The 19,495-nt window shown below is 47.3% G+C and overlaps 1 protein-coding gene across 6 annotated transcripts in view; it reads right to left on the reverse strand.

Annotated features, from left to right (window-relative positions):
- Positions 1-19,495, reverse strand: part of GAS7 (growth arrest specific 7) — an 83,189-nt gene that overhangs the window by 30,230 nt on the left and 33,464 nt on the right. For 5 of the 6 annotated variants that reach the window (XM_005526827.2, XM_088065378.1, XM_088065381.1 and 2 more), the window contains exons 3-5: positions 8,485-8,556; positions 6,834-6,919; positions 3,506-3,559 (exon numbers count right to left, since the gene is read on the reverse strand). In XM_005526827.2, coding sequence (XP_005526884.1) covers positions 3,506-3,559; positions 6,834-6,919; positions 8,485-8,556 — 212 coding nt within the window. The remainder of the gene's footprint in view (positions 1-3,505; positions 3,560-6,833; positions 6,920-8,484; positions 8,557-19,495) is intronic. The other variant, XM_088065380.1, reaches the window with a different exon arrangement.

Consider the following 19,495-nt stretch of genomic DNA (forward strand, 5'->3'; position numbering starts at 1 on the left):
GCAAAGGCTGGAGAAGATCTCAGAAGAGCTTGGGCACAGCCACAGGCTTGGGCAGCTTCAACTCCACGAATTTGCCCTGGGTTTTAGATCTGGTAGAGTGATACTGCAGCTATGGTAACACAGAAGGGAGGAACAGACAATTCAAGTCCTCACTATTAACAAATCCATTTATTCCTTCCTATTTCAAAGGGAAAATTCTGCCAAAAGTGTGAAGGAGCACTCTTTACTTGGTCTATCTGTAGAAAGGTTCAGAGATTATTCAGGCCTCTGCCAAACTAGGGCTTTTCTGACAGTATCTACCACGGAGTCAGCCCCAGGGCAGAGGGGGGACTGTGCTGAACATGCAGCCCCATGCTGTGCTCATCACAACCCTGTGTGTGTCACACCGTGTCAGACAGAGCACAGCAGCAGGAAATCCCAAGTTCCTGTGCACAGGCTGTCCATCTTCCCATCTGCAGGGAAGCATCATCCCACATGCTCATTGATGTGTCCAGCACATGCAATCCAAACACCAGCATTTTCCAAGTCCTGCACTATCCTAATAAGGCACTAGAGAATATTTAAAAAGAAACACTCAGAATAGCTTATAAATCAGGCACCTTTCCCACTCTTCCAAGTAAGACACAGCTCTGATCCTCAGGTGACATCTCCCGGTATATTCTCCATTTAACTCTCCCTCACCTATTGTAAATGATCTCCAGCTCCCACAGACAACTCATGGCCAGAGGCTTCAGGAATCAGCTTCAGCAAACCATCCAGCCTTAAAACTATGAGTGCACCTTGAAACTCATTATAAAACCAGCACAGACCACACACCTGAAGTTTCATAACAGCCTCTGTTATACCCAGCTGGAGTTTCTCTTCCAAAGAAGATGGAAGACCATGTCAGTAACATTCACTGGCCAAAGAGAAAACACCAGATTATTCTTGTTGGTTGCACACAGATGGGAAATACTGCAGCTCCACCTGCCTTCAGGGTTTCCAGAAGCTGTGCTACTTAATGCCACTTGGATGCAGAGGAGGCAGATGCATCCTGAGGAAGATACTCCCACTCCTCTGCTGAAGGCGATGACGCAGCAACAGCTTGGCTGGACATCACCTGATGTCTGCAGCTTGTGTGCCACAGCATTTCGGTTTGAAGGGAGGTTTCCTGGACCAAAAGCCTCAAAGTAAATCACAAAATTCCCTTCTGCAAGATGTTCTGCCTGAGCACAGCTACAGACCAAAGAAAAGCATCTGACAGCAAGCTAAGGACATGCCCTGCAGCTCTGCTAACCAGAACATCCCCACGTCAGCTTGAGTGGCACTGAGCAAACAGAACCTCCTAGGAGACACTGAAAACACTTACACTGTTTTACAGTTTACACTCCATATAAGATTTATTTTCACAATGCTGCCCTGATGGAAGCAATGGCTTGGAGCAAACAGCTGTTAAAATTAGCTTATTTTTGTCTATCTGATTCATCCTACTTGAAAGCTTTGGGTTTCTGCTGGAGAAACGCACACCCAGTGACCCTGATATAAAACACAGTTCCTTGCTTTGCAGATGTTACCTGATGGCACATGGGCCAGCAAATATGGGAAACCTCCCTCAGAGAACAGCCTGAGTCCTCAGCCCTGTAAGCAGCAGGGACTACAAGAAAAACAAGCTCATGTTTGTGCTCATGCAGCCCAGTGGAAGCCAACCCTGTGTGACCATGTCTAGTCCCTCTGGACATGATGTGCAGCCCATGATTTACCCCAAACCCCCAATGTGAGCAGGCAGGGGCTGCATTCAAGGGCTGGGACATCTCTCCTGTCCCAGCCACGGCAGCCCTGGAACAGCTGATTCTCCTGAACATCTGCAAAAGTGTCTGCATGTACGGAGTTATACTTGCTTCAAAGCACAGCACACTCTCAATACACCAAGTAACAGTACTAACATTGGTAACAACCGATTTCAGTAACTAAAAACACTGATTTAAGTGGGTTTTTTTTCAAAACTGCTGAAAATTTTCCTCTCCTGCCCCAGAACACTGTACCTGCATGGCAGTGGCTGACCCACATCTCAGTCAGGGACACTTCTATGTGCTTCTTTTGAACCCTGGTCCTTGTCACCAGCAACCCAGCCCACTAACAAATTAATCTGCAGGCTGCATGTGACAATGCAGACCACAATCTCCTCCTCATAGTAACATGAAGAATGCATAATATTAAATTATTCCTTTTGTTCTCATGGACTTGATACCCTGCCAATACTTGAAGCTGCAAGCATGGTTATTGCCTCTCCTTTATTGCTGAAAATTAATTTATCAGTTCGTTTCTTCTGATTTCCATTCAAATAAAAGTTTCTATTACTAGCCACTTTCATTCATCTATTTTGATGTCCTTTCTGTTTTTAATCATCTGTCTTGCACTGAAGAGCCTGTAAGTGTTAATTGTGTTCCAGATGAGGTCACCAAGCACACAAAAGATATTAATGTCTGTAAACTAAGACACATCATACAATTGAGAAGATTTCCATTCATAACACAGAATCATAGAATAGCTTAGGCTGGAAGGAACATTAAAGCCCATCTTGTTCCACCCCCCTGCCATGGCAGGGACACCTTCCACTGTCCCAGGCTGCTCTGAGCCCCATCCAGCCTGGCCTTGGACACTTCCAGGGATCCAGAGGCAGCCACAGCTGCTCTGGACACCCTGTGCCAAGGCCTCACCAACCTCGCAGAGAACAATTTCTTCCTACTATCTAATCTAAATCTCCTTTCTTTCAATTTAAAACCACTGTTCCCTGTCCTGTCACTACATGCTCTTGTAAAAAGTCTCTTCATTGAGTCAGTTATACTTAATTATAAAGACTAAATGTAAGATTAACTTCACACTGAAATATAAAACCTCTGCCTATACTTTCCACCAGAAACCTTACTTGGACACTCTGACACAAGAAACCTTCTTAACACCTCAAATACACATCGGGGAAAAAAAAGATCCTGCTCTGTCTGTCTTCCTCTAACTCTTCAGTACCTCTCCCAGCACAGACGCTGCTGTGGAGGGGAGATTTCGGATGAGGAAGTTTTTTCAGGACACCTGGCTCCGAGGCACCCCTTAAAGCACCGCGTTCCCTCCTGCTCATCCTGGAACCACCATTATTCCACAGAAAACCGCGCCCGGACTCCAGCGCAGGGCGGAGATCCCAAACCCTCCGTGGATTTACCGGCGTCTGAACAGCAAAACGCCGCGCGGGGCAGGATGCTCGGGGCACGGGGTGCCCAGCCCGGCATCCCCGCGTTCCCCGGTGCCCAGCTCGGCATCCCCGCGTTCCTCAGTGTCCAGCCCGGCATCCCCGCGTTCCTCAGTGTCCAGCCCGGCATCCCCGCGTTCCTCAGTGTCCAGCCCGGCATCCCCGCGTTCCCCCGTGCCCAGCTCGGCATCCCCGCGTTCCCCCGTGCCCCGCTCGGCATCCCCGCGTTCCCCGGTGCCCAGCCCGGCATCCCCCCGTTGCCCAGCCCCGGAGCCCCGCACTCACCGTCAGGCTGCTCTCCTTGCTCTGCCGCCGCGGCGCCGCCGGGGAGCCCGGGCTCTGCGGAGGGAAGCGGAGCGCATCATCGCGGCCGCTCTCGGAGCCCAGCATGGCTGCACGGGGCGGGGAGAGGCGGGTCCCATGGCACGGCTCGGCTCGGCTCGGCTCGGGAGGCAGGGATGGAGGGAGGGGGAGCTGCGGGAGGCCCCGGCTCGCTGCTCCGCCTCTCTCGCCTCCGCCGAGCCTCGCTGCGCGGCGGGACGGAGGCACCCGCTGGCGGGGCTGGGAACAGTGCCCTGCCATGGGATGGTGCCGGCACACCCCCCTGAGGACGGGGACGGGAGTCTTGGTGTCCCATGGGGTGGCACTTTGCTCTGCTGGGTACGAGAACGGAACGGGGATGGTGGCAGTGTCCTGCCGTCAGGCAGTTCCTACCTGTCTGTGGAATAGTGGCATCATATCCCCCTGGGGACAGCGACACAAACGTGCCCCACAGTCCCCGCGGGCGGGCAGTGCCCCTGTCCCTGTCACAGCTGAATCGTTCCTGGCATCATCGCTGGGCTGTGCCAGGGACTCCCACCCCAAATCCCACTGCCCCTGCACCCGGTGCTTGTCCTGGGCCTCGACACCCAGCAGCAGCATCATGCCTGGCACCACACACGTGCAGCTCCGTGGCTGTTGTGCTGTCCCCTTGGTGGCAGTTGTGACAACTCCAACGGGCAGCATTTAGCTGCTCTCTAGGAAGCCATAAACAAGGTCTGGCCCTGTGCCCAACACAGCATAGCTCCGCGTTGTTCTCAGATGTGGCTTTTCCCCCCACCCCCTGACCTGTTTCCAAGAAATGTGGCTGAGCTTGCTGGAGGGATCTTGCCAGCGTTTGTTTGCGTGGTGGCTGCTTCCCAGGTCTAAGAAAGCATCCTGGCCAAAGCCTAGGAGCTGCTCCACAGTGGGAGACAGCCCGTGCCAGGAACAGACAAGGAGGCAGTCAAAGCAGAGCAGCTTAGGATGGCCCAAGACACACAAGGAGAGAGAGAGAGAGAGTGGCAAAAAAAACTTTGAGGGTATGCAGAACAGCTTCTTGCAACCACGAGTTTATGATCAGATGCTTTCCTTACTAAGGACTCTTCTGCAAAAGCTGCCACAGCTCCCAGGAAAAGCAGCTTCCCAAGCAGGCGTAGACACAAGCTGTTCTGAGAATTAATGGCACCAACAGCCAGTTAGAGATTCAGAACTAATTCAAAGCAGGTTCAAAGCAGGGATCAAGCCAGGACTTCAATTTGGTAAAACCTGTAATAAAGGAGCAGTGGAAAGAAAGTATGGAGGCGATGAAGGGAATGAGAAAAGTCATGAAAGGGATTTCTGACAGGCTGATGGCTGAGTCAGCTGAGCAAAGCAGTGCATAACACCAAAAGGCTGAGAGAGCCTGGACAACAGAAGGCTCCAGGTAGGCTTAGTGGAAACTTTCAGTACCTGAAGTCAGCCTACAAAAAGCTGGACAGAGATTTTGGACAAAGGCCTGGAGTGATAGAAAAAGGGGGAATGGCTTCCCATTGCCAGAGGGCAGGGTTAGGTGGCATAGGAGGAAGAAATTGTTCTCTGTGAGGTTGGTGAGGCCCTGGCACAGGTGCCCAGAGCAGCTGTGGCTGCCCCTGGATCCCTGGCAGTGCCCAAGGCCAGGCTGGACATTGGGGCTGGAGCAGCCTGGGGCAGGGGAAGGTGTCCCTGCCCATAGCAGGGGTGGCACTGGATAGGCTTTAGTCTCTTTGAGCTGAAGCCATTCTGTGACTCTATGACTCCTCAGGTATCTCAGATGTGAATTTGAGTAAATAAGTATCTGTAAATTTGAGTAAGACTCAGCACTGGAAACAGAAGGTGGCAAATGTTGCTACAAAGGAAGTTCTGCAGAAGTTAGTTAATCTGACTGTGTTCCAAGCCAATACAAAACATGGGAGTCAGACACCTTGAGAAATTATGTATTTTTTTGGCACAAGGACTCACAAGGGACTTTTTGAAGGAAGCCGCAGCCTGCAAGTTTATTTGGGTTCTCTGAGGGAGTCTCCGTAGATGTGTGGACATGGGTGTCTGGTACTGCACTACATAAGATTCTAAAATGCTTTTGACCTAGTTTAGGTGCTCACTGTCTCCAGCCCGAGCAAATTGCTCAGAGAGACAGCAGCACAGGGAGTTAGTACAAGATGTTTGATGTGGAAGAAACAGGGTATCTAAAGAGCTGGACTGAGAACTTTCATGATGAGAAATGCTGTGAATCTAAACCAGGACTAGTGACCTAGGTGAAAGGCTGAAGGGAACTACTTAAGAGGCAGCATGTGAGAAAGAGAGCCAAGGCAAAGCGGGACAGTTGTCAGACAACACAAAACTTAGACCAAGAAACAGAGAATGCCAGAGAGACACCGAGAGCATCAGACAGGCCAGGTCCACATGGCAGCAGCACACCAATCAAACACACATTTCCCCAGGGGTATTTAGCACTGCAAAAGGACCCACCACTTTCATAGAGAAATGAAAACATAAAACTCAGGTCTGAGACCACTGGGGGAAACTCCAGAGGGTGGGGAAGCACAGCCCAACTGGAGTGTGATCCACCAGCTGTGGCAGTCACATGGTCATATGGTGATAGTTTGGCAGGGAGCAAAGAGTTTCATGGGAGGAGCTGGAAGAGGGCCCTGTGCTGCATCTGCAGACCTGTGGGGAGGATTTTCCCAGGGATATGATGCATTGCAAGCAAAAGTGCAGAGATATTTATTGGAAATCTGGACAAAAGATGGGGGAGGCCAACTGTCCACAGGTCAGCATGCTGTAGGTTAACTCGGGGTGATGTGCTGGGTGAGGCACTGAGGAGGGGCTGTGAAAGGATAGGCCAGAGTGGATGAAGTCATTGAGAAAAAAGCTTTGGATGAATTCTTTGTGAATACTGTATTTGGGAGGGAAAGCTGGAGCTGCAGGAAAATACAATGAGATACAGACATGGGCGGATGTGCGAGTGTTAAGAGAGGACTGTGCTGGACACAGGCCCAGGGTTCAGGCTGGAGTGGCAGGAAAATTCATAGGGTTGTTAATAGTGACTGAGGTGGCCTGGTGGATTTTTCAGAAAAGAGCGATAGGACAAAAAAATCCGAAGGACCTTGGCATTTTTTACTGTTACCAGCTGGACACAGAGACTAACTGTGCTACATGCAACAAATCTGTCTGAGCTGAGAGTTTCGAAAAGAAAATGACCTCCTGACTTCCTGCTCTGGGTGGATTCCTGAGCTACTTAAGTAGAAACCCATTTATTTTTGGATCCTGATGTTTTGGCTTTTCCCCAGAAACTTACCTGGGGGTCCCCACTGGCTTTTCGGAGGCTCATATGACCTGAGTCGAGCTGGTGTACTGGGGAGCCAGAGATGTAGTAGCCATTCACTGTAAGAAGAGATGGAGAGTTAGCAGGCTTGCTGCTGATAGCAAATGAAAAACAGCACAAATTTAACAACTAATCCCATAACTGAATATGCAGATACAGATCAGTGTTTTAAGACTTAGTTGCATTTCTCATTACTTGATTTGATTGATTAGATTAAAATAGATTGAATAGATTAAAATAGAGTGGAGTCTGTTTTGCCCATGACCATAATGAGTGATCTCTCCCTGCCCTTGTCCCAACCCAAGAGCATTTTGTTGTAGTTTTCACCCCCATTCAGCTGAGGAGGAGAGTGACAGTGTGGCTTGCTGGGTACCTGTCATCCATTAAAAGTACTGGTCCAAGAGAGTTGAGTTTTGATGTCAAGAAATGTGCAAGCCTTGCAATATGTTTATGGTTCCTGCATGGAACTATAAATTGCCTTTTCGTTTTTTTTGTTTGTTTTTTTTTTTAATATACTGAGCAAGGAATAATGCTCAAAATAGTGTTAAAACAAGATACTCAACTACATTATAAATCCTTTAGTCACAATTAAATACACAATCTTTGCACAGACCACTCACCCAGTTCTGCCAATAAAGATTTGTTTTCTAAGGAAAACATCCTCTAGCCTGTTTTATTTAGAGTCAGCTGGCAGCAATGGCCTTTATATTTAACACTTTTTAATCTAGAGTAAATTTTGCTTTCTTTGTCACTCTGCAGTACCCAAGAGCTTTTCAGTACAGTTACACATCTGACTGTTACTTGCTTCCCTGCAACCTCAAGTCAAGACAGAGATTATATATATGATCACCCCTGTAGCCATCACATGCTAAAACTCTTTGCTGTGCTTATGCTCTGCATGGAAGAGCATCAGCCATGTGTGTCTGCAGCTCTTTAATTTCCCTGCCCTGCCAGAAAGCAGAACTGAGGAAGTGCTTGTTGGGCTCCTCTTTGCCTCTGTGCTCCCAGAAGGAGCCACCCCAGCTCCTGAGTGGACACTTCAGACACCCAGACAGAAGATGGATGGACTGGCAGGGAAGAAACAGTCCAGAAGATGTGTCAGGAGGGAAAGCCCCACCATGTTTGCTCTGCTACACTCGCATGACCGTGTAGCCTGGAGAAGAGAAGGGTCTGGGGCGACCTTAGAGCCCCTCCCAGTGTCTAAAAGGAATACAGGAGAGATAGAAAGGGACATTAGGCAAGAGTCTGGAGTGACAGGACAAGGGGCAATGGGTTTAGGCTGTGGGAGGGTAGACTGAGATCAGAGATTAAGAGAAAATCTGTGAGGGTGGTGAGCCCCGGCACAGGGTGCCCAGAGCAGCTGTGGCTGCCCCTGGATCCCTGTAAGTGTCCAAGGACAGGGCTTGGAGCATATTCCATAACCTGGGATAGTAGAAGGTGTTCCCACCCATGGCAGGCAGGTGGAACAAGATGATCTTTAAGGTCCCCTCCAACCTGAACCATTCCGTGATTCTATGTGTACATCAAGTCTCTGTCCCACTATATGACAGCACGTTCCTTTGCTTTGCTGAATGGTGGAGAAGCAGATTCAGGCAGTGCAGTCAGGCACAGCATCAAACAGTACCTGCAGAACTCTTCTGTGACACAGGGCTCTTTGGAGTGCCAGGCACACTGCTCGGCCGCTCCCACGTCGTTTCTGTTGAAGGGAAATACCAGTGTGAGGGTGATGGAGGCTTTTGCACACACAGCAGAGTTATGACTAGTACACATAAACCAGGCTCTGACCCTCACTGGCCTCTGAACCGGGCTCTCACCCTGTGAGGAAGATGCCTGCACCTGCTTGCACTTCCTCTCTCCCCTCACATCTTCCTGCCACAGCTGCCAGCTGGGATGGGTGGAGGCAGCAGGCTGGAAGCTGCATCACTGGTTCTTCCAGATGAGTGCCTGGGAGCACTCAGCTGGCCTGCAGTGACTGCCTTTCCAGGTGCACTGAAACCCTTGCCAGCCGTGTTCCTCAGCCTGGGGACAGGCACCAAGCAGTGGCAGCGCCTCTGCCCCTGCTCTGTCCACGAAAGGCAGCTGTGAGTGCCTCTGTGGGTCCAGACACATATGCACAAGCTGTAGCACCTTTTTTCCCCAAAAAAATTATTTCCCTGGAAAATTTCCTTTTCTCCACTCAGGTCACTTAGCAGCTGGAATCTGCAAATGTTTGTCACGGGAGTTGTGACACTCCAAAGACTGATTCTGCTTCCCTCCCTTCAGCTGCTTCTGTAGTTTAACCATTCTGCTCATTTTCTCAGCAAATGGAAAATTGTTTTTGACCACATGCTGAAGACAGAAGATTTAAGTGCAAAACTTTTTAGAAGTTGTAAACAGAAGACAGTGGAGTGAGAGCAGCAACTTCCACAGAAGTCCAGCTAGAAAGCCCAAGGAACCATTCCTTTTGAATGCACATGTCAGTTCCAAATCAACGAAACAGCACTGATTGCCAGATGGTATCAAATAAGAAAATAAACAAGTCACTTTCATCAAATCTAAGGACTACTTGGCTGCTTCATTTGAAACTGCTGTTTCCCAAATCCCAACCAACAACCATCCAATTCTGCCAAAGCCTGAAATCCTGCATCTGTGTCAGTATTCTGGATGGCCGTGGTCAAGTGGTGATGGAGGAGAGCCCCTGAGGATTAACAGTTTAGGTTTGGCAATGAACACCTCCCTCAGGGCACATAAGGCCTCCTGTCCTCGGTCAGTGATTATCTGGGAATCAAACCCAAGAGATTAAATGGTTAAGAACCATAAAATGCCTATTTATATATATATATATATATATATATATATATATATATATATATATATATCCACATATGTACATGCATACATATATCTATATACATATAGATGTCTATGTATATATACATATATATGCACAGAGATGTCCTCAAGAGTTGTGTTAGGTTCCTTATTTCAGGAAAGGACTCAGGATTACAGATCCCAAATGGAAGCAGGTGCCACCTCCCACACCTTTAATGTCCCAGAGACACACGCCCTGCTCCTCCCAACCTTCCCCTCTCACCCCCTCCCTGAAACACAGCGTGCTTTTGCTTCCAAAGAAAAATACTTTGAGTTTTTTCTTCCCTTAAGTGCAAAACCTGATGAACTAGACGCTTTGCTGAGTCACAGGGGAATATTTAAATTTTAGCCTGTTTTTGTCAACTGGGCAGTAAGTAAATAAATTCCACACTAGGTCAATAAAGAAGCACTGAGAAGTGTCTTAACTAAACAGAAGTCAAATCAAATGCAAAGAGTTGTCTTTTATGAGTCAGCTTGGCTTGACTTACAGTCCACAAGTGCATGGTTAAATAAAGACAAATTCTAATTTACATTTACTGTAAGGCAAAGATAAACAATACAGTACCCACGTGTCTTGTAGATTTTTTTTTTAATTTTTAAATTGTTGATTAATTAATAATGTGAGTTGAGATCTGTGAGAAGGGAATTTGATGCCCACTGATGCTGAGCCCCAGTGCAGTGATGTTTTTTTTTGCCAGCACTGACTTTAATGTTAGTAGTAAAGCAAATTACCTTCATGTTTGGCTTGGGGGTTTCACACAAGCCTATCTACCTCCAGCATTTTTGAGACCCTATAGAGGAATGCACCTAAAAACCTACCAAATATATGTATGAAATGTAATTAATTGGTTAAAGAGATGTAGCTCAGTTGGCCACAGCATGATGCTAACACGAGGGTTTGATCCCTGTATCGGCCATTCACTCAAGAGTTGGACTCAATCCTTGTGGGCCCCTTCCAGCTCAGAATTTTGTGTGATTCTGTGAAAATTACCAGCTGCTTCTTGTAACTGGTCTCTGCTTTGCCTGCTGGCTGTTGTGGAGCTGCTGTGCAGTGCCTCATTCTTCCCCTCTGCCACACAGAGCATCCAGACACATAACTTAAGGGCAGAAAATTCACACATGAAAGAGCAGTGCCCAGTGGTAAGCAGATTTGTGAATCCAATTCAAAACATTCAGTGTCTTGACAAATTTTCCAAAATAAAATGACTTTGGAGTTAAGCACATTGAAAAATAAAAACAAAACAAAACAAAACAATGCTATAAAATGCATTAAATAGAAAAAACATATTTAATTGGTTAGGAAATGAACAAAAATGTTTTAATTCCATTTATTTTGAGCATTAGGAGAAAAAAAAGTCCACTTCTGTGCAGGGATTATTCTAGCAGCTCAGTAGGGATAGGGACTAATCTGGATCAGAACTGCACTGCTGGAATGCCATCTACTGGAAGCAACTATGTTTACAAAGGTAAAACTGTGACAAATTTCTCTGCAGCTTAGTCATGATTAGAAATGAGAGTGAGGATTAGAAGTGAGTGGGGGGATGACTTTTTTTTTACAGAGACACAGAGAAGGCTTGTTGAGAGATAATGCACTGTCTGATCCAGCAAAGGCAGAGTCTTGTCTGGGAGTACCACACAGAGCCTTCAATCCTGGTGCTTGGAAAATCAGAAGGCCACTTGTAACTCTGTGGTAAAAGAGTGATCATGGATTTTAGGAATAGATTCCATATTGGCCTGGATTTTATATCCCACACAATTTTCCCCAGAGGATGTTCCAGTCAAGCTAAAGCCTCGTACTCCAGGTGCAATTTAGTACAGGCAGACCAACACCAACAAGTTCTGTCCTCCCTTACCAGCCACATGTTAATTAGACCAATTAGGCAGTGTGGGAAGGAATAACCAGTAGTTTCTTTGAGAGAGATGACCCAGCAGACAATTGGAGACAATTTTTGACTGTGAAGGAGGATTGTGAACAAAAAGAAGTACTGCAGCCTTGGGAGATACCCAAGGCCAGGGCTAGGAGCCATCTGGTCTGGTGGAACATGTCTGTCCCCAGCAGGAGCTGGCACAAGATCCCTTCCAATCCAAACCATTCTGTGGTTCTGTGGAATTTAGTTAGTGAACAGCAAGGCAGGAGAAAACCACTTGTTAAAACTGAAATGACGTAGTAAAAGGAAAAACAGTTCAAAGATCTGAGCTCTACTGGCCAATGGAACCAGAGAGGATTTTCACAGAAGTGGTGAAACATTTCCTACCAGAGGAAAAGTGGAAACCTGTGGTGTTTGGGGGAAGCAAGTTCACTTCTGTTTGGCAGAATGAGAAATGACATGATGTGTCAGAGAGCCACACACTCTGGGATGTTGTGTTAGTCAAGAAACACAGCTTCTGAGAATATCCTGAAGTGGATGACTTTTGTGATCACACTGTGGCAGCTGAAGAATGAATTGTTGGTTCCTCTTCCATGAATTCAGTAGCACTCTAAGGTCAAAGGAGCTGCTCTCCAGCTTGAACATATATCAGCCAAAAGTCAAGGCTTTATGTACCAGCACAATCCCTCACAAATGTGCTTATATTCCTTTCAGGAATGCATTTAGTACCTCAGCATGGTGTCATGTGTAATTCTATTTTTGGAACTAAGTGCTCCAAAGTTTTATTCTCTCATCTACAAGAATGGGGCAGATCAAGCCAGTGGACCTCTGGGTCTGCTTACTGTGCAGAAACCTCTCCTGGTCTTAAAGATCTGTAGCACCTGCCCTTTGTCACCCAGCTACTGTTGCTAACTCACATCTTTATAAATAGGTTTGGAGTTTATTTTGGCTTTAACAGCAATAAACCTGTGATGCTGAGCAGCTCTAAACCCAGTTTCTGCCCTGAATAACCTGAAGCTGTGCAGGCTGCACAGGCCAAGGATGAAGATGCACAGACAGGGAGGAAGAACAGCAACAGAACATGTCCCCCCCCTCAATGCCACAAGAAGAAACCCTGAAAACTTCTCCTAAACTGCTCCTGCAAACAAGCAGGACTAGAAATCACATCTGCAAAAGGGTAGAACAGGCCCACACAGTTTTAACTCCTCCCTTGCAGACACTTTGCAAACCCTCCATAACCCTTCTGTGCTTCTCCACTGCATCTCCACACGCTCTCAGCAAGGTTTGTGGCAGGTCCATGGCTCCCCAAAGGGTAAAGATTGGTTGGCCCTGTGACTCAGAGGGAGGGCAATCAGCCCTGCTTAGAAAACAGGTTTTCTTTAACAGCACAGCACTCCCAGCCAAAACCTCCTCTGCCTGAAGCCACCATGCTCTGAACCTTGCCTCACCAGCCAGGAGCAGAGAACTGTCAGGGCTGTCACACCTCATGTCCCCTTTCTGGCTAAGATCTTCCCCCCATTTGTGATGAACTGGCAAAATTTTCATAGCACTTCATTTCTTGATACTGTGTGGGGTAGAAAAAAGCCCAAAGGAATGGCCAAGGGAGTGTGGGGGTTTGGGCATGTAAGGAGGGAACACCACTCACAATGTCCTGAGACTGGTGTGAACCATCAGAACTTTTGAAGTAGAAGGAGTGGATGGATGAGAGTGCAATGAAAATATTTTTCCCTTCTATTCCACAAAGGATGTGCAGCACAAGATTGTGTTTCATTGGAATGAGGAGGTCTCACCTCTGCATCAGTTCACAGAACTCAGACCAGCCCTGGCCTCCTGCAGACCAAAGGCTGTGGACTCTCCTGAGCACCTTCTTCATCTTTGTGCTCCCACATTTTGGTCCACTGAGCCCTGCAGTACTGAATCCTGCATGGGTCACCTGTTCCAGTATCAGCTCAAAATGCCCAAACCACCAGCCCATGCATGAACCTCTGAACTGCAACACAGTGACCTCACACTCCTCCATGGGCCTCCCAGGACTGTGGCCTTTACCTCCCTCCTCATACCTAATAAAAAGAGACAAAAAAGCAGGCAGAACTGACCAGTGCAAATCTCTGCATCAAACATGAGAGTCAAGCACACAAGTGCTGAAAGCAGAATACCAGGCAGCACATGAACCTGTGCAGCAGGACATGTGGTATCAGAACTGAAATCCACTTCCATCCCACAGGCAGTTCAATAAAAGAGAGACTGAGGCTGCCAAACAGCTTTTGACCTCAGTCTTGAAAGACATACCACAGAGACAGGCACCATCCAGGAGTTCCTGAATTGCTCTGTCCACGTGTTGAACGGAGAGGTGCTTGTAGCCACCTCCACAGCACAGGAAAAGCTGCTGACAAGAGCTCTCACTTGATCTTTCAAAATGATTACTGCGACATCTACCATGCCCCTCCTTTTTGCAAACATGTGACAAAAGCGAGCCCTTCACTGCAGGCTTAGCAGTGATAATAATGCCATTTCCAGCACTTTCTGAGACAGGCTTTGTTGTTCTGGGTTTTAGGCCACTTTACCAAGGCAGGTTCCTACACCACCCTTTAGCTAGAGCATCCTGTATCAGACGGAAATGCTCACTGAAACAGTTTAACTGTATGAGAAAATGTGTAATAAAAATGTTTGACATCTCTTTGGTGTCTCGATAAATGACTTACTCTTTGAGCTGCAGTTCGTAAGTTTAGTTGGAGTAGGAATTGACTGTAGCTGCTGAGGGATGAATAAAACCCCTCAACTCAGAGACCTTTCAAGGAAATGACCACTTTCAGCCACTCATTTCAGGACTACCCCAGAACTCACTGTTGCAGGTGGCATTTTACTAATGATGTTTATGATGATTAGAATATATGGACCTTAATTAGGATCAAGATAACACAAAAGCAGAAGTCCTGCTTTCCAGGAGATAAAATGCTGTTTAGTAAATGGGAAGGAGCTTACATAAAAGACAAGAAAAGGCTGGAAATAAGAACACACCACATAAGGTTGGCCTCAGCTGTGAAAGCAAGGTGACTGTAAGCCACACAAACACTGGTGTCACAAGTACATAAGTCATCTTTAATGTGATGGGCAAGGTAGCTGGAGTGCTGTTGTTTGACTAATGCAAGAGGTATTGCAGCTGCAGCCCATCAGACAATTTCTTCAGCATAATGAAATATTTTCCTGCTGAATCTACCACCCACACACAATTGTAAACCCCTCCTACAGACACTGAGTAACTCGTTAACCACGTAGTGGCTGTGCATTCTGGGCACTCTTTCTTATGTTTTGGCGTGGCAAGTGTGGATGTCTCTAGATGTTGCACAAGGCAGATGCCAGGCACCCAGCTGTAATGTCACTGGACTCAACCTTCCTGTAGCAAGGCCATGCTCAGAAAACCTTGGGTACACTGAAATTGTCTTGGGCTTCATTGTGCAGATGGTGTACAACTCAGAGGCCTTTACAACGGTTTCAGGATGGAACCTGCTTCAAAGGATGATAAATGTGTTTATCTGGGATATCAAGTGGAGACAGACAGAAACATGCTGTTTGTCACCTCTGCACAGCTGTTTGTTCCAGGGTAACCCCAATTCCTTCATTACTGATTTTCCTAATATTTTTCTTCCGCATAAGAACACTGTCTCATATAGTCTATTTCTTTCTACTTAAGAACCAATTCCTTGTTTTTTCCTGTAAAGACAATGAAAATTAGACCACACAACAACACATGGTGGAAATACTGTTACAGTCAGATAAGATCACAAAATCACAAAATAGTCTGAGTTGGAACCCAGAAGGGTTGTGGAGTCAGACTCTTAGGTGAATGGCCCATATGGGGACCAAACCCACAACCCTGGCATTACCAGCACCCTGCTCTGACCAGCTGAGCTCATCTCAGGGTCAAGATGTATAACAAAGGCAAATAATCCCAGTGTGGAAGGACATTAACCACTGGAAACAATGGTGGCAGTAATGCCTCACAAGAAGGGAGGCATCTGCTGCATTTTGAAGGCTCAGAAGAATCAAGATGTTACTTGCCCCTAAACTCCCATTTCTCCTCCCCAGGAATGCGAGTTACCACTTCTGAATTTTTCAAGCACTAAGAGCAATAAAACAATTTAACCCCCAAAAAAAGGCTTCTGCACTGAGGCAGAGAAGATACACCACCAGGCATGGTCACAAAGACAAGCTGTGGAACAGACAGGTCACCCAACACCTCTTCTCTTTAGGAGGGCACAGAACTACACACAGAGTTCATCTGGGGAGCAGCACGGAGCTCCACCATATCAAATCTTGTACAGCTTTAGCTTGCTGACCTTCTTCAAAGGCTGTGTCCACCCCCTGCTCCCAGCCATGCACCCATCCCAGCGCCTGGTGACATTCCTGGCTGATCCTGCCTTTCCCTGGAGAGCTCCAGGGCAGGACAGACAGTCCACGGAGGAGCAGGAGCACAAATGAAATGTTCCTCTAAACTCATATTAAGTTTCTTTGACTCAGACAACCAGAAAAAGCAAGCCAGCAGATGAGTGACAAGAGCTGTGATGTGATGATTGTAAAAGCTGGGGAAATACAAAGACACCAAATAAAGAACAACTTTCATTGAGTCCCCAGGCGTTTGTCATTTTCCATATTGACAAATATTTTTCATGTAGTTTAGGTTTTACAGACTGAAAAAACAGCCCTGACAGGGATTTCAGGAAGGTATACTGTCCCTGCTCTACCCCAGAGTGAGGCCAAAGTGAATTTTCATGCTTTTGCATAACCTGCTCTGGTGATACAGAGTCCCAGGCTGTACTGTACTCCCACACTTCACTTCCAAGAGAGCTTGGAAGGGTTAGCTGTCCTGGTTGCAACTGAAATGTGTTCTAGTGATGAAAATTGAAATTGATATTGAAATCTTCTAGTGATGACAGGCATTGCAAACAGTCTTCTCCCTAATGGCATTTTATGCACCTTAAGCCTACTTTCATGACCCTGCCCATATCTTTGCTTTCTAAGGGCAGACACCCCCAATCTCCCAGCATTTACCCACAGGCTAGGTTTTCCACATCTTCCATCATTTTTCCTACTCTCTTCTGGGCTTTATCCAACTGACTCACATATTTCCTGAAGTGTAGCGTCCAAACAAGATAAAATATTCCAGCTGAGGCTTTATAATTTCCTTGTAAAGTTGGACGCTTACTTCATGCCTCACAGACAACACTCCTATTTATACAATGGAAAATGCTGGCTGGTTTGTTCTAGCACAACACTGCTGGCTCTCACTCAACTTCAGATCCTCCAGAGCCCCAATGTCTTAATCTGTAAACTGTTCCATTGCCTGTCTTTTGCCATTTAATTATTTCTGCTGAAATCTCTGATCTTAAATGCATCTTTACTGAACAGCATCCTCCTATTCCAGGGTGACTGTGAATTCTGAGCCTGTTCTGTGCAGGAGGGAACACCGTGTTCTCTTCCAGCTCCAATTAAAAGTTATTGTTTGAGTAAGTGCTCTCAATGTCAACATGCCATTCATCACTGGAAATACTGCCTAGAATGGATTCTTGGGCAGATCACTGCAGGATGCCTTTCAGTACAAACTTCCCTTGGACAAGGGACCATTGATTACCATGCTCTGAGGATGAGCTGGAAAACAATTTTGCAGCAGCTTATTGTAATTTAATCACGGTCCTCACCTTGTTTTCCCTTTAGTCAGCTTTCAAACTGCCTTTGTTGTTTTTAAGACCTGTTTTCCCATCAATGAACTGCGTCCCCTACCCACAGACCCTGCCTAGATGCTGGGTAAATGTTTAGCCACAGTCCCACACCATACCTCCTCTCACCGGAGCTTTTCAGTGATGGAAGTGCTAAAAGTGCCACAGACTTGCCAAGAAAGGCTGCTGTTGATAGCATTCCCCCTCAGAAAGGCAGTGGGTGCCAGCAAAGCCCCAGAGTGGGGCAGAAGGATCTCTGTACCTGACCCAGGGCTCAGCCACAGCCCTGAGCTGGATGAATCCCCTCTCTCTGCCCTGGGATATGTCTCCCACTGACTGGCAAGGCAACTGTTGGACACCCAGGACAGCTGGAGTGCTGCAGTGAGGGACATGCCACTCTGAGACTGCCCAAATACAACATTTACACGAACAGACAGTGAACCCAATGCCTGGAGCTCCCACAGCATGCTCACCATGCTGCTGTGTAACTCTCTTCCACCTCATGCATGAGAAACCTGCGATGGAAAGGGCAACCAAAGGGAAGCTGCATGACAGCAATGCTTCAGGGACATGTGCAAAAAGAAAGGAGCATAGATCTATGTGCTCAAGGCTCCAAAAGAGCTCAGAGGGAGCTGTTCAACATAAAAAGCAGTGCTACATTTGCTGCCTAACACCAGCCCTGAAGGAAAAGCCAGAGTGGAGCACTCCAGCAATTAACTGCATTTAGTGGCAGGTCTGTATCCTCTGGACTCTGGAAAAATGGGATCAGAGGTGCCCTGCAGCAGGATGCTGTCATCTGCATCCATGGATGGAGCACCCTTGGATGGAAGCAGCTGGACATGATTCCCTGGGTGCACACAGCACATGGGCAAGGCTGAGCTCCAAGGAACTGCTGTGAGGGCTCCAGCTGAGGAGAGCTAAGGATCCTGCTGGATGCCATGGAGAGGAGTCCTTCCTTCCCTTCCTTCCTTCCTCCCTCCCTCCCTCCCCTGGTGCCTGGGATATCTGAGAAGGGGCTGTGATGTTACACACCAAGAGTTCTGCATCAGCTGCTGTTGGTGGGTAATGATGATTAGCAGACCTTTAATCACATAGTTCACTGAAGGCTGGACTGATCTGTGAAGGCGCTGAGGGACAGCCAGCTGTCTTCCACTGACCTCTGAGCTCCCATGTGCGGCATTAAACAGTGACACCTCTCTCCAATGCCTCAGGGTACTTTCATCGTGAATGAATGTATTTCATCGTCTGGTGAATGGTAAACGAGAGCAGCCTAGAACTACATGTGCACCTTGATGGAGAAGAGACCTGGCTCCTGCTGCTGAAACGATGGTGCTAAGGAGGCCAAGAGGGACAGAGGCCCACAAAGCCCTGTGACAGAGATGTATGCCAGCACCATGTCCTCGTGACAAACATTGCCAGTGTTTATCTTGGTACTCCCAGCAGCAGCTGCAGCAGTGACAGGACAAATAAGCAGTTCAGACAAGTCAGCAGTGAGCTGTCCAGTCTGTGAGACTGGCAATAAACATCACCCATGCCGATGCAGCTCTGCCACAGGGAAGATGGGTCCTGCAGGTTTAAGGCTTCTAGCATATTGTCTTTGACTTATCCTATGGCTGAAACCCAGAGAATACATTCTAAGTGTCAAAATGCAGTCCCACTGTTAGGAGCAAGTCTCACATGCCAAATGTGACTTTATGGTGACTGCATGGCTCAGCAGGTCCAGCAGTCAAAGAAGAAAGTGTAGCAACATGAAATTTGACCATCATGAGCCTATGGATAGTCCTGAACCACAGGTTTTTGTGGGATCAGAGGTCAAAGCTAATTAGTCAGATTAAATGAAAACAGTGCCCAGACAGCTGCTCATGCCAGGACTGCGAAAGGTTTCACCACACACTTCAGCCAAAAGGCCTGGAGGTTGCATTCTGCATTGTCTGAAGCCGAGATGACACCACAGGTGACACTTTTGTGGCATATAATCCACTCTCAGGAAGCACAGGCATTTGAGGTCTGAGTCTGATCATGCAGTATAGCCCAACCAGAGCAAAAACACTCTCAAGCAGTATCACCCAGCTGCAGTCTCTATGCAGCTGGAACACTTTGAGGCAGCAGCATATTCTAACTGAGCAGATTAGCTAAGCTGATCTTGCCAGGAACACCAACTAAGCTGGAGGGTAGTCAGTGCCCCTGCACATGCTGCAGGAGA

Source organism: Pseudopodoces humilis, chromosome 21 (genome assembly GCF_049639895.1).
Source record: "Pseudopodoces humilis isolate 2021_Gansu_Grassland_sample_001 chromosome 21, ASM4963989v1, whole genome shotgun sequence".
Taxonomy (NCBI): Eukaryota; Metazoa; Chordata; class Aves; order Passeriformes; family Paridae; genus Pseudopodoces; species Pseudopodoces humilis.